Source organism: Pagrus pagrus (assembly GCF_965226575.1).
Source record: "Pagrus pagrus genome assembly, chromosome: 11".
NCBI lineage: Eukaryota > Metazoa > Chordata > Actinopteri > Spariformes > Sparidae > Pagrus > Pagrus pagrus.
Window position 1 is genome coordinate 16,767,631 of NC_140195.1, and position 14,284 is coordinate 16,781,914.

The 14,284-nt window shown below is 45.1% G+C and overlaps 1 protein-coding gene across 1 annotated transcript in view; it reads right to left on the reverse strand.

Annotated features, from left to right (window-relative positions):
• Positions 1–361: 361 nt before the first annotated feature.
• Positions 362–14,284, reverse strand: part of huwe1 (HECT, UBA and WWE domain containing E3 ubiquitin protein ligase 1) — a 41,025-nt gene continuing 27,102 nt past the window's right edge. The window contains exons 57-83 of the mRNA XM_084367012.1: positions 14,041–14,219; positions 13,855–13,944; positions 13,257–13,417; positions 13,090–13,132; positions 11,915–12,286; positions 11,488–11,698; positions 10,894–11,018; positions 10,575–10,795; positions 10,043–10,434; positions 9,194–9,854; positions 8,325–9,042; positions 8,144–8,235; positions 7,180–7,336; positions 6,941–7,073; positions 6,535–6,737; positions 6,208–6,443; positions 5,327–5,429; positions 4,172–4,321; positions 3,836–4,081; positions 3,630–3,747; positions 3,390–3,530; positions 3,015–3,302; positions 2,710–2,815; positions 2,310–2,427; positions 1,689–1,870; positions 1,331–1,521; positions 362–1,233 (exon numbers count right to left, since the gene is read on the reverse strand). Of these exons, the coding sequence (XP_084223138.1) occupies positions 1,131–1,233; positions 1,331–1,521; positions 1,689–1,870; positions 2,310–2,427; positions 2,710–2,815; positions 3,015–3,302; positions 3,390–3,530; positions 3,630–3,747; positions 3,836–4,081; positions 4,172–4,321; positions 5,327–5,429; positions 6,208–6,443; positions 6,535–6,737; positions 6,941–7,073; positions 7,180–7,336; positions 8,144–8,235; positions 8,325–9,042; positions 9,194–9,854; positions 10,043–10,434; positions 10,575–10,795; positions 10,894–11,018; positions 11,488–11,698; positions 11,915–12,286; positions 13,090–13,132; positions 13,257–13,417; positions 13,855–13,944; positions 14,041–14,219 (5,740 nt within the window). The 3' untranslated portion in view covers positions 362–1,130. The remainder of the gene's footprint in view (positions 1,234–1,330; positions 1,522–1,688; positions 1,871–2,309; positions 2,428–2,709; positions 2,816–3,014; positions 3,303–3,389; positions 3,531–3,629; positions 3,748–3,835; positions 4,082–4,171; positions 4,322–5,326; positions 5,430–6,207; positions 6,444–6,534; positions 6,738–6,940; positions 7,074–7,179; positions 7,337–8,143; positions 8,236–8,324; positions 9,043–9,193; positions 9,855–10,042; positions 10,435–10,574; positions 10,796–10,893; positions 11,019–11,487; positions 11,699–11,914; positions 12,287–13,089; positions 13,133–13,256; positions 13,418–13,854; positions 13,945–14,040; positions 14,220–14,284) is intronic.

Consider the following 14,284-nt stretch of genomic DNA (forward strand, 5'->3'; position numbering starts at 1 on the left):
GCCAAATTACTGTTTTAAACTAAAGGCTTCAGGCAGTGCATGAGAAACATGCTCCAGGATGGCATCAGTCATTACACATCATGTTACTGTACTTAAATGATTTTGTCATGAGGGACAGTTTGTCTCATTCATCGCTGAGATCATTGTGAGTATAAACTATGGGCGGATTTCACTTGTCACAGAACTCAATTTAGGAACTGACAATCAGAATACTGCATAAAGAAAATAGTTTGTTTTGAGAATTGTCCGTTAATTGACAAGTATTTCCGTGTGATTACATACAGAATTGACACATTCAATTTTGGTGAGATGAACTGACTGCATGTCATGGTTAAAACACTGTTAAAAGAGACAATAGACGCAATTTTATGCATTTATTCATGTAGTTATTCCACTCTGATTCAAAGGCTCAAGGCTGGGTCAGCGATTTAATAGCCAAAAATACTCTAGAATTTATGGTTATTGTTTTTTTTTTTTTATCTCCTTCAGGTTTTCTCTTCATTTTTTGTACCATCCTTCCTTAAAAATGCCACAAAACTTTGAAAAGTGCATTTTTGTGAATATCTCCAAAACTTCTCAAGTTGTTCATATACCCCCATAAAAATGTTCCCCCGTCGTCAAGGCTTGTGAGGTCACAAATTTGCAACAAGAAACCACCAACATTTTTTCCCCAAAGGTTTTATAACCATCCTGTTCAAACAACATTCTCTTTTTTCTTTTTACACAGCCAGAGAACAAAAAAGATTAAACATAATAAACTCCCAAACCTTTTGTACAGAGAAATCAAACTAAATGAAGAAAACGTCTCTTATATTAGTCCATGTTTTATCCTCTGAATCCACTCTTGCATTTGCCATTAAATTGGGAAGGGAGACACAATTGTGTCAACATGAGGCTCTCTGTGTTGTACGCAATGTCAATCAGTCCGTTTCACTTGCTGGTTTTATCTGTTTTATATGGAATAGAAACCAGTAAGTCTAGGCCATTCAACAAGTAATCCAGTAATGTCTATGATAGTGTGTGCGTGTGTGCGTGCGTTCAAAGGTTATCAGTGTGAATGTGTCAGGAGTAGGCAAAACTAAATCAAGTGTTTGTATGCATGTCTGTGTGTGTGTTAAGAGTCTCATAGTTTAAGCCAGTCCGAATCCCTCTGAGCATTCCTGAATGGCCAACAGCAGCATATGTCTCAGCTTCTCATAGCTCTCATAAGCCGGGAGGTCCAGCTGGTTAAAGCTGAGGGGGGGAGAAAGAGAAAGAACGTTAAAGTTAGTTTGTGCCTTCAGGATTGTTATATTATTATTTATGCCTTGTAATCTCACTACGTCTTTACCAGGTATGAGCAGATGGCAGGCGGTCAGTGGAGCGATCATCACGGTGGATCTGGAACTTCTGGATACCGTTCATGCCCTCCAGAGCAGCGAAACCCTGGAGGGGAACCTTAGATGTGCCGGTGACAAACTGTAAGAATTTGGCCCGGTCGGCCTGGTCAAAGGACCGCAAGGCCCGCCAGAACCACTGGATCTAAAAAGACAAAAGTAGTTGAGTTATAAACATGATCTAATATAATTTTATGTGATTTTGAAAACTCCTGGGTTATGTCTCAACACACCCATATCAGTCCTCTCTCACATATGTAGAAGTGGGTAGACACTAACAATAATGTTGCATGTGTGTTTACTCATCCATACCTGGATGGAGCTGGACTGGTATTTGTGATATTCAGTGTTGGCCTTCAGGTCATCGATGTCGATAGTGGGCAGGCCAGAGATGAGCAGCTCCAGCTCCTGCTCAGTGAAGATGGAGATCAGCCTCTTGGGGATGATCTCATAGAAACCCTCAAGGAAGGCTGCAAGCTGCTTGCGGATCGCACCTAGAAAACAAGTAAAAGTATTCACTCGGGGATCGCTCTGTGGCAGTGAGAATATTCTTTATTTGGCATGCGACCAATGTTATTCTACCAATTAAGTTGGTGGCTTTTAATTTTTTTTTTTCCAATTAAGCAGCTGAAAATTCAAGCTTCGCTGAATAATTTATTCGAGCAGCAGCTGGAGGTACTGCTTGTGATAAATCAGCCATCTTCCAGAAAGCAACACCTTGGGCTCTCTGCTGCATGTTGATCAGCTCTAAATTTAGGAGCGCTGCCACCTAGTGCATCACTGAGAATAATACTTTTCATACCCTATACAACCTGAACATTTGGAGATATAGATCATTTGCAGGCACAACTTGATTTATCAGTCACACTGAGTATTATTACAGCCGAATTACAAAGAGATATTAAATATGCAGTGAAGTAACCATAATCTCACCTGTCATCTTCATCTGGCATACCAGGTGCACATATTCTTTTTTGTTTTCCTCCGTGACCAGGATATTGGCTCCATTTGGCTTGAGGTCTCTCACTTCACAAACCCCAAACTCCTGGACCTACAAACACAAGAGCACAAGAAGTCTTTCACTGGAGCTCCGTCTCGCAGAGTTTCAGCTTCATACTGTACTGTGAGTCACAGATGGTATCCATTAACAGCTTTTTAAGGCCATCAGATTCCAAATTACACTTCTGCAGCACTTATTTTACGAGCACATAAAGCATCTGGGATTCAAACCCTTGAGGGCTAATCCTAATTTCAATGGTTAAGGAGAGGATACAGCAGGAGAATCAATTTTCCACTTGAAGCTAATTGAAATATTTAGAGAACAGACACAAACCTCCGTGCTGAATGTCAGCTCATAACCCAGAGTGGACACATCGTTCTCCAACAAGTACACCAAGCCCTGGAAGAATGGGTAGTCCTCACTCTCCATGTCAGTGTACCTAATAATACCACAGAGAGACATCCACATTATTACCGCATCCAAGGAACAGACTGCAAAATATGGCTACCCAGCCCCCTTGTTGGCAAAAACATTTAGCGCAGCCCTCAATAAGCCATGGTTTGTTGGGATAATTAGTGTAGTTGGAACAGTCTTGGAAAATTAGCGTACTTGGCTTTAACTGCCAGAAGCTCAAATACCTGACACTCTTGCCCAGGATGTGCTTGTAGAAGCTGCGGGTGAAGTAGCACTCCAATAACCGGTTATCATAGACGGCCTTGGCCACCACACGACCCACAAACTTGAAGTAGCTGAGGTGGTTGGGGTTGCAGTGGGATGAGGGGTTGATGGTGTAGGTGACACGGTCGCCTGGTGAAGTGCGGAACAGGGCGTACATGGGGTTGAACATCTCTCGGGAGATGATCATGTACCATTCCCTCAGCAGGCCACCAGCGTCCTGGCCCTCCTCCCCTTCAAACACAATGTACCTGTAATGGAAAGGGAGAAGAGTATTAGGCTGAGTGGTTCTGAATTGAGAGGACACACAGCTGGATGGAGGGGCAATGGAGCCTTACAGTCTATTCTTCATGTCCTCTGGGCTCTTGCGATGCAACTCCCTGTAGGAGTCCTCGAAAACGTGATCTCTCCTCACATGCACGGCCATGTCCTCCTTCCTCAGACCTTCATCCAGCCGCTCTAACTCCTGGCGGAAGTACCTGCAGAAAGAAAGAAAAATACATCAGTGATTTAAAAAAAAATAACAATAACTCTGTATTTGACTGTGTAAGATAAAAGTGTAAAATAATCCTGCTTACTTCCTCTTGACGTCAAAGTCCAGGATGCGTATGTAGTCTACCAGGACAGCAAAAGGCCCATCAGCCAAGTGAGTGGTGGACTGGCGCAGGATCTGGTTAAGCACTGTGCGGTGAGTTTCTAAAACGAGGAAAAACAAGTCCTGTTATGCATTACCCTTCACATGAGTATTAAGCTGTATCGCTCTACTTATATCTTTCAGCCTCACCGGCAAAGCGGAGGAACTTCTGGGTGTCTGGTGGCAGGTTTGAAGAGATGTGCATGGAGGATGGTTCCCTGGAAAAGAACGGGTCTAGGGATGAGGGTGTGGCAGGTGTAAGGGGTGCTGGCGACAGTGGTGGAGGCTCGTCTTTGATGTGAGAAAGCTGGCTCTCCCGGGTGTCCCTCACAGGTGGTTTGCTCTCTCGCTCGGTGGCATGGACGAGGAAGAAGGCCTCCACAGCAGGCTGGAGAACTGGGGAAGGAAATCATTATTAGGGGGACATATCTAATATAAATAACATACAGCATAAAAAAATGATTTCTTATGAAGGTTTCCATGTACCCAATACGGCATGTTGGTCATGGGACTCCTCCAGCTCTTTCAGGCACTCCCCAAGCATGTCCCACAGTTCGTCCAGCAGCAGCTGCTCACTGAGCAGCGGGAGGTCTGGAAGTCTCTCCTCACTTTCTGATTGGCCGTTTCCTTCTTCATCTAAAAAGGGAAAAAAAAGCCACTTTGTTCAGAACCATTACATTATTCGTCATAAATACCTGCTAATAGACTGAAACCATTTTTTGGCTGTTAAAAAACTGCTCCAGAGGTGACGAACAAGCCCAAATGTGTTTATCAATGTTAAAATTGCTTGGTTTATTACAGCAGCTCATTCCTTCTTTTTCTTTTTAAATGCAATTTATTCCAATCATGATAAAGTATATAAGTGATCAAAAGCGTACAAGCCTTTTTTACCAACAGGTGAGCATTCTTGTTCAGATTGTCCTGTTAGTAATTGTTAGCCCCAACATGTTTCCTTTCATATAATACGTTTGTGCACCTAAATTTTAAAATAAATAAGACACTGAAATGACAAAAAGCATACAGCTGTTCTTAATGTCACAATGTCAATTTTATTGATGCATTCTTCATCAAGTCTGTGTCATGTAACCAATTAAATATGTCATTTCTAATTGATTAAGTTCCTTATGCTGGACTAAATAAAATAAATAAAAGCAATTTGTCGTAATAATGAAGACTTATAAACAGAGAATGGTAGACATATTGGGGTCATTTACTAATCAAACAAACAAAAACACAACATATCAGCGGGTATTTTATATTCTCATTAGGGCTTTTCACACTGAATATTTTTTATTCCAGGGCCATCCTTAACCCAGGGCTACCTGAATAATTAGCCCCTTTTCACACACAGATTGTTAACCCAGGGTTAAGCTAAGCTCGGTGCTATATGATTCACACTACACTTCTACTAGCCCTGGGTTACGCATAAAAGTGCTTTGAAGCTAATGTGAACATTCTACAATGTTGTGTTACTACTCTGTTTACCTTAGCCCCGTTTTACACTGGCACCGCTTAACCGCTTGATTTTCTGGGGATACCCACACAAAGTCGGGACTAACCCTGCTCTGGAGGAGGGTTGGTTAAGCCCTTGGCTAAAGTCGGTGTTAGCCAACTTTGGAATGTGCCAGTGTGAACACTTACCCAGTGGTGCAGGGTCCTGCTCTAGCGGAGATGGCTGGTCCACGTCCATTGGAGAGTCATCTCTCTGGGCTGCCTGGGTTTCTGACATGGACTGCACTTCAGACTACAGGAAACAAACCAGGAAGGACCAGAGAGGCAGAGACAGAGGTTCAACAACGTGGAACAATTAATTATTAACTTTTTTTTTGTTCATGATAACCATCTTGACTGATACTGCCATGCATAATGACATTCCCATGATCCACTGTGAGAGGAGAGGGACTGAAACAGAGTATGGAAGGAGGGAGGGCCAAAGCATGAAGCCATGTCAGCCAGCAAACAGACAACATCAGTGGAACAGATCAAACAGTTTGGAGCAGGCAGCACACTTATATTCAGACCACTTCAACAGTAGAACATGTCAATGCAAACTCATTGAAAGAGAACACAGTGGGTCACTGGCATATCTGTCTTTGTGATGGGGCTGTCCATATTCATCATGGCAGCAGTTGTCACTAAGCATAAACCGCTTTAGGTAGCAGGCTGATGGTGACTGTACACTATGTAATTTACAGATGCAATGCAATACCATAAGAAAGGTTACCTATAATGTGTGTTTTTCCAAATGAGACAGATATGCATTACAAGTAATGGGGTTAGCTCATGATTTTACAAAATGCACAAAGCCAGTACAGGCAAAGCCAAATTAGACAAGAAGCATGACGGAATGTTGTAGCACTTATCTTGCCGACCACCATAGTAACTTTGAAATAATTATACTGTGATGGTCATACTATGTGTTTAACAATGTGCTTTTTATCAGCTTCCAAATGGTCTCCTTCTGCAAGTGTGTGCAGTGTGTAAGTAGAAGTATGCCTGCTATCAGTGCAGCCCATGCTAACCGTGGCAGCAGCAGCCGTGCCAGCAGGGGGAGCAGCACCAGTGGGGGCATGGGGGACAGCCACTGAAGATCCGGCGGCGACGGCGGCAGAGGCAGAAGAGGCAGTGGGTGGGGGTGCCTGTTGAAGCCGGCGTGCCCGCTGGCCCTCTCTCACCATCTGGATGATGGCGTCAGCTTCAGCCTCGAGCTGACGCACTGCAGCCTGGATGCTGCTGGCTGAGCCCAAACTGGTTGAGCCTGGCCGGTGAGAGGAGGAGACACCATATCACATGACACAACAGGATGTTTTATACATCACGAATACTGTGTGTATGCAACATCTTCTTACCTAATCGCCCTGTCTGTTTGGCTTTCTTGTTGGCGCGCCGAGTGTCCTCACGGAGCTGGATAATGACCTGCAGCACTCGCAGGAAAAACTTCTGCGTTGATGTCTTGGAGGTTAGCGAGCTCATACAGGGAAGCTGGAGTTCACGTCCGCCGAGCGTGCGCTTCTGTGCAGCCACAATCACGACACTCTCTGAACCGTCAAACCTGTGCCCCAACCAACAAAGACAAACAAGGTAAAGGAAATTGTAGCTGTAAGACATCCTTGCATTTCCTTGAATGCAAAAACAGATGTACCGTCATTACATGCTGTAGGCTAATCCAATTTAGAGATCAGATGCAACAGAACGACCATCTCTCTTGCATATGTATTGAAAACCTAAAGCTGCCCAGAGTCATCACTAGCTAACCTGCTAGTCATCTTGCCCTTCAGCCTGGCTGAGATGGAGGAATCCTCGGGAGGGCCATCTGGGGAGTGTGAATCAGCTTGTGCCCGTCTCTGCTGCTCCAAGTTGTATTCTCTAAGTTCGGCCAGTAACGTGCCTGAGAGAGAGCGTAAAAACGTTAAAAAATGTGCATAAAGGGGTCAATTGAATTTGCTTCAATAGGAGCATGACAACAGGCATCTGTAAAGTTGACCAGAACTGACCGATCTGTTTGCACAGAGTGTAACCGAGGTGTCTAGCTCCACTGAGCAGCAGTCTGAGCACAGTGTCTCTGGTGGCACCATCTCCTCTTGACAACTGCAGCAGAATGTTAGCTGCATCTTCCAGACCCTCCTCTGAACACGAGTGAGATGTCAACACCTGTTAAGGAAAAGAGTTGTTAGAAAATAGAGGTCTTTGAGTGATGGATGTGACAATTCAGGCACACCATCAGTGACAAACATTTGATGGGAGCCCAGGTGATGTCTGGAAGTAGATCAAAGGAAAAATACATGGTGGTGTGGCAGACATCACCCACACACCTTTTATTACCGTTTACTGCTTATTTAAATATTGATTCACTGAAAACCCACATATTAAAAATGTTGAAAAATCGTTTTCAATAGAATTTTATCTGGATTATATTACAGGTTCCCACACAAAGTAATTTTTTGTTTTTCCTGCCTTAGGACACTGCTAAATACAGCTAAATGTAATCAAGGTCCTCTTGTAGTGAAGACAGCTCAGCATTCTTCCAGTAACAGAACTTTAATGGAAGATATGCGTTTATGTTTTGGTAGTAATGCTGTTGATCAACCAGAGCCCCATAAATAAAATAACATTTAACGATTATACTGTGTTTGGGCTGCAGATGGCATTTTAGCATCCGACTTTCGCCCACGTTTATGACTTCTAGATAAGACAACTAATATTCTTAAATATTCAAAAAAATACAAAAAAATTCATGAAGTCACATACCAAAATTTAGCTCTGCTCTTTTCATCATCCAAACCTCTCTCCTGAGTGTGCCATCTGGCTTGCCTCAGATGATACTCAGAGGTTATCCAAACTATCCAAACTAGTATTTAAAGTTACATTTTTCCATGAACAGTCCTACGAATTCACACACATTTCATGATGACACCACGAATGAAATTGTATGCCACTTTTTAAACTTTTCCCCCATACCTCTACAGAGAGTTGAAGCTGTTTCTCCGTGAGTCCAGAGGAGGCCATCTTGTTGTCACTCTCTATAATGCTAGCAGTGGCCCTCAGTTTCCCTGTTTTACCAGGAAAAAAACATCATTATTTTTTATACTGAAATTGCCGTTACATGGTACATATATTTTTTGGAAATATTTAACACTACCTGTAGAGGTTGTTCCAGTGGACGTGGGTATAGAGATTGTTGTAGAGGATGTCTGGGAGGCTGCTAAACTTGTCCCTGAGGATGTTCCCTGGGCTGCAGCTCCTACAGAGGCCCCTGGGACTGCCACAGTGGGCTGGGTAGAGCCGGCTGACACCATGCCCTGTGTTGTGATTGGGGCTGTGGCTCCTGAGCTGGTTGCCACACTGGGGTTGGCAGCCTGTGGGGTGGGGTGTCCAGCAGGCACCTCGGTGGCCTTGTTGTCAGGCAGGGCGATGGATATGAGGGAGAGCAGGCGCAGCAGCTTTTCAGTGAGCAAGGAGCTCCGTCTGATGACTGGGTGGGACAGCATGTTCATCAGCTGGCCTAGAGGGGAGGTCTCCAGGCTGAACTGAGCCCCCTCAGCCTCTGCACTGCCCCCCAGAGGCACTGTCTTCATAGAGGCTTTGCCCTTGCGGCTGACATTCATGTTGTCCAGCTTGACCAGCAGGTCCCAAAAATCAGTGGAGATTCCCAGAGACTGGAGAGTAGCAGCAGCAGAGCCCAAGGAGTTCTGGGTGTTGGAGGCATTGGAGCTGGGGTTGCTCTGAGACTGCGACCCTGACCTAGAGCCAACAGTTCCACCTCCTCCAGAGGTGACCGAACAAAGACGAGAGTCCAGTTCAGAAGCAGATGCTGACAGATCCTTACAGCGCTGCTGGGTGAAGTGGCTGGGGAACACCTGCAGGGACAGACAAACAAAAACAATTTTAGTGAGTTTTTATGTTTGTGTTGATGTTATGTTGATGATGTTTTATGTTGTTAAATGTTTACAGCATGGCATCTACAATAGACGATGCAGCAGGTTTATACAAAGATAGGTAGACTCATACCTTAGCTAGCTGGATAAGTGTGTCCAACACGTGTCGACAGACTACTGGAGCAGCTTGTGGGTGGATGTGGACGGTGGAACCTCCACCTCCAGCACATGTGACACCTGCAGCAGTGCCTGACACTCCTCCCAGTGTTCCAGATCCTGTAGATCCCCCAGCTGAGTGCCGGTCCGCATGCTTTCTACCTGATACTCGCTGAATCTGGAAAATGTTTGTCCGACAGCCCAAAGCTGCATCCATAGAAACAGAGAGCCAGGAAAGCTGACTGGAGCTGCGAGACTCCACCCTGTTCAGTAGCTCTAAGGAGGAAGATGAGGATGACGAAGAAGAGGAGGATGAAGAGGAGAGGGAGGAGGTAGCTGAGCCTTTCCCTCCACAGCTTCCCTGGATGCTCCTCTTGCCGCGAGAGTCTTCTAAACGCGAGGTCTCCACACACACCTCACTCTCGCTGCTGCGCTGGAGGATGGATAACAGGCTGCGAATGACCCATCCGCGCGTCTGAGAGTGGTAGCAGAGGTTCCTGAGCACACGGTGCAGACGACTGGTGTTGAGCTTTGGCTCATCCACAAACAACAGAACCAGCAGGCAGGACAAGGCCTCATGGTCCAACAGCAATCGTCCACGCAGACGCAACAAGGAGTCCACACTGGAGCTGGATGGTCTGTAGAAACAAATAATAACATATATTTAGTTTGTCATCTGTCATGTGCAATATGATTTGATGAAGACATTTTCAATAACAAAGTCAAGCAAGTCCCCCTAACCTGTCATAATCACTTCTTGTCATTAAAGAAAAATACAAGGAATTATATTTTCAAAACCTACAATTAAATCACAGTCTCCCCTCACCTGTGGTTTGTTCCTCCCCCCATCTGAAATGTGCCTCCTCTCTGCACAGCCAGACGGGTGTACTGGACGCCACGATTGCTCCCTAACCGACTTGTGAAGGCTGGTGAGCGCAAGATGGCTGAAAGGGCTGAAGATGAGCTATGACCAAACAACCTCTCATGCATCAGTTGCCTCTGCCGTGCCTCTTGCTCTCTACGCAAAGCGGCTGCTTCAGCAGCAATGTCCGGAGGCATGACAGCCAACACGCTGTCCTCCATGTCCTCCAGGACGCTACGCCGGAGCTCTGAGGGCAGCGTCTGGATGAAGGTGACTGGATCCAGAGGAGTATCTCCTTGTGGGGGCTGTTGGGCTAGCTCCCGGCGCTGCTGCTCTGCTCGCTGCTGGGCAAGAACCTGAGACAACCAATGGCATGCTTAGGTAAATGAACTGATTATCTATGACTCCTTTACTTATTTGCTTGGAAATCATATAGCCCTTTTTGTCCCAGTTGACAGGTCTTTAAAAGGTAAACATTTAGTGAAGAGTCTCTCACCTCCTCCTGGATGGCAGGTGGCAAAGCCGCCAGGAACTCAGGGCTGACCTCTGTAACCCCTGGTCCTCCCAGTACCGGTGCAGTAGTGGAAGGCAGGCTGGTAGCAACAGGAGGACGGGAGGGGGGTCTGATGCCAAGCTGGTTTTGCAGCACCTCTCGGCGGATGTCCTCAGGAAGAGCTGCCAGGAAAGAGGGATCCACACCCTCTGGCAGACTAATGCCTGCCAGGAGAAAATTATCAGAAAACATAAATGGCATAATATTTTATAAAAAATATTTTTTTAAAAAGGCAGAAAAGGTAAGGTAGCAATAATTTTACCTGCAAGTGGGTCCTCATCCTCATTGCTGGTGGATGGGAGGGGCTCTTCCTGGATGGCCTGAGACTGGCTGTCAGCACTATCACTCCTGGGCATTGTTTCCCCCGGTGATGAGACAGAAGTAGAGCTGTTGACATTAAAAAAACAGAAAAGAAAAAAAATGGTCACACAACAGCAAATGTATGTTGATATAACTGGCTGATTCACAGCGTCAACCTGACGGGATGGGGATTGTGTGTGGAAAACGAGGTCAGAATTTTGCTTTGGCCAGCAGCCGGTTATGAAGACCACCCGTTTTTGAAACCAGAAACCAATGCATTTCACAAAAACAACTTAAAAAGAGTTGGTACACAAACTGAACCTTAACTCAAATTCAGACGAAGCTAGCAGAAATGTTGGCTTTCAACACTCTTTTTTAAAATCTGTCTGTATTGGACTGAAACAGAAGTTACATACACTGGCAAAGGAAACGGGGAGGGCATTTTGCACAACCTCCTACTATTTAAATTTATGGTTATCAGGCACAGGGATAACAGGGAACATGATACTACTTTCAAACATCAATTTGTTCAGGGATGATGCTGTGAGCTACTCACCCAGTCTCTGCATCCGTCTGCCTGTCGGTCAGCCCACTCTCCCCACTGCCAGACAGCTCCTGAGACAGCTGGGCAGTTTGAGCAGGGTTAGTAGCAGCTTCTTCCTGAGTGGCAGAGGCAGGGCTGCTGGTATCCATGGGTGACCCTTCCAGCTGTGACACACCAACCGCTGCAGGCTCTGAGGTCTCCACAATGTCTGGACTAAGAGAGGCTGGTTGAAAAAACAGTGGGGATTATGGTTAGGAAATCATGCCAAACAATGCAATGTGGCAAAAGTCCCATGGGTAATTGGGTATTTGTATTTCATAGTATTGACGTTTTATGACAGTACTAACTACAAGCACAGTCAACAACATCATTTACATTACAGATGTGTGTCCTTACTGTTGGCCAGTCTATATAAAGAGAGTTTGCAAAGTTAGTCTACCTTCCCTGCCTTCATCCAACGCTCCTCCTCCTCCACCACCCCCACCGACTCTCTCACCGATTGTGGGTGCTGGGGACATTTCCATCTGAGATGCCTCCGCTTCACTATTTGGTCTTTCAGCTGCCGACAAGGGTGGTAGGCCTGCCCCCGCCAGAGCAGCCAGTGAGCTTGCATGAGACTCGGCCAGGAGCAGGTCGGCAATTGGCTGGTGGACCTGCTGACTGATCGCAGTTTCCAGAGAGACTAGGGCCTGTTCGTGAGGAGCAGGTGTGGTGGGAGTGACTTCGCCAGATGGGGGAGCAGTGAGGAAGCCCTCTGAGACCCTGGGTGGGTCCAGACATGACACAGTACCACCCTGAGCCTGTTCACCCTCTGCAACAGCGAGAAAGAAAAAAAACCACATGTGAAGACAGAAACATAGTTTTTATACATTCTTTGCTGGGAAAAAAAAACACTTACAGCTCTTAATTTTTTCAGTGATTTAACAAAGAGGTTTTAAACAGGGATATACTCATTCTGAACTACTACACAACTGTTACAAGTGACTGGCTGTCTTTCTCTATGCTTACCAACAGCAACAGATGCATACTGTTAAATTGTTTCCAAGTCCTTTAAAGGCGTTAATGACTGATGTTCAAAAGAGGAGAGCTCAAAGAAACCACACAAACAGAACTGAATATGTGAATCAGTTATCGCTCGTTTTCTACATAGATGCCATGGGCCTCCGCTGAGGAAGGCAGTAAGTTGTATAGTTATCTCCTGAACGGGGTGCACAATCCTGATCCCCAACAACAACACAACTTACTACCTCACCACAGCAAAGCCAGCTGCAGATGAATGCAAGACGCACATGAAGCAACATTGTACTCCAGAGATATGATGTAAAAGCAATGTTCATAAAATATTTTCAGTCCATTTCAAGTTAAGAGTAGATCTTCTTTGAGCAGATGAAGATGTCAAGCTGGTATAGCGTTGCCATAAGAAAGACAGTAGACTGTATAGTTATCTCCCAGATCTGGTGTGATCCTAAAACTATACAAACTACTACCTCATCCCACAGCACGCTCTGCTGGCTGCTCGTCTCTGGGTGCCCATCACTGAGATGTGTGGTAATCCCTGAAAATAATTTAACATTAAGACAGAAGGAGAAAGAAAATCTATACAAACGTCAGTACCTGCAGTATTCTCTGCACCATTAACTGTCCCCAATCCAGAGCCCTGTTGACAAAAAACAGTTGACATTAGCAAACCTTTAATAAAAATTCCCATGATCATGCACTTCAACAGTATGTTGGAAAATTCCCTCTCTTGCACAGCCTACAAACATGTATTATTTTCCCACCTGCAGGCTCTGTTCCCTGGCCTGTTCAGCTCCAGATGCCCTCCTCTCATTCTGCTTAGACTCCTCCTCCTCAGCCAGCTGCCGCCTTCTCTTCTCTCTACGCTCTTCCAGTTCCTCATCTCGTAGACTCTCCAGATGCTGCAGGATAGGCACCTTCACCACTGAAAGCAGACAGAATTGTCAGAATTCATCCTTGGTGGTGGCGGCTGTAACTTCAAGGTGTAATAAGTCAATTAATGCCAATTTAGCTTAAAAGCATCATGAAAGTGTTTTCATGCTTCACGTTTTCTAACAACACCTGCTGGACCCCACGTCAATCCAGTTACTTTACTGAAAAGTAGATCATCACACTGTCTGAATGACTTTTATGTTTAAATATCACAAATAAAGTCAACTGATATGTCTGCATGCTCAACCCAGAGATTACAGGGTTTCATTGTTAATAAATGAGACTCCAAGCAAGATGTAATCATGGTCCATCAAAATGTTGTCCAACTACTGGAGTATTGTAGTGCCTACAGCTGGGTAAAATTTATATATACTTATAACTTCTTGGCGATCATGTCCAAATTTTTAGTAATCCAATTTTCAGACCTACCTGCCACACAGTCATGCATACTCTCAGCATCCAGCACTTTACACTCATCTGTCCATCTGGTTAAGGCAGTGGGAATGCTGGAGAGGGTGCCTAGAGAGACAGAAAGAACAAACACATTAGGAATTTAGGCCAATCCTCAACAAAAAGAACAATTATATGTTAATGACAATCTATAGTAATTCTCACCTGCTTGTCCCCCAGTACTACTCTGCTCATGGAAAAAGTCATCCAACAACTCGTCATCAGAACGAGCGATGATGTGCACATCCTCATTTCCGACCAAAAGGCGCGCACGACCACGAGATTGCAGAGGCAAAGAGCTGGACAGCTGTAAAATGTCTGCTGCAGCACTGGGGCCCAGCAATCTAAACAAAAACATTACAGGAGACATTTTAATTAGCATCATCATTCAAAAAATGGTGGTGTAACA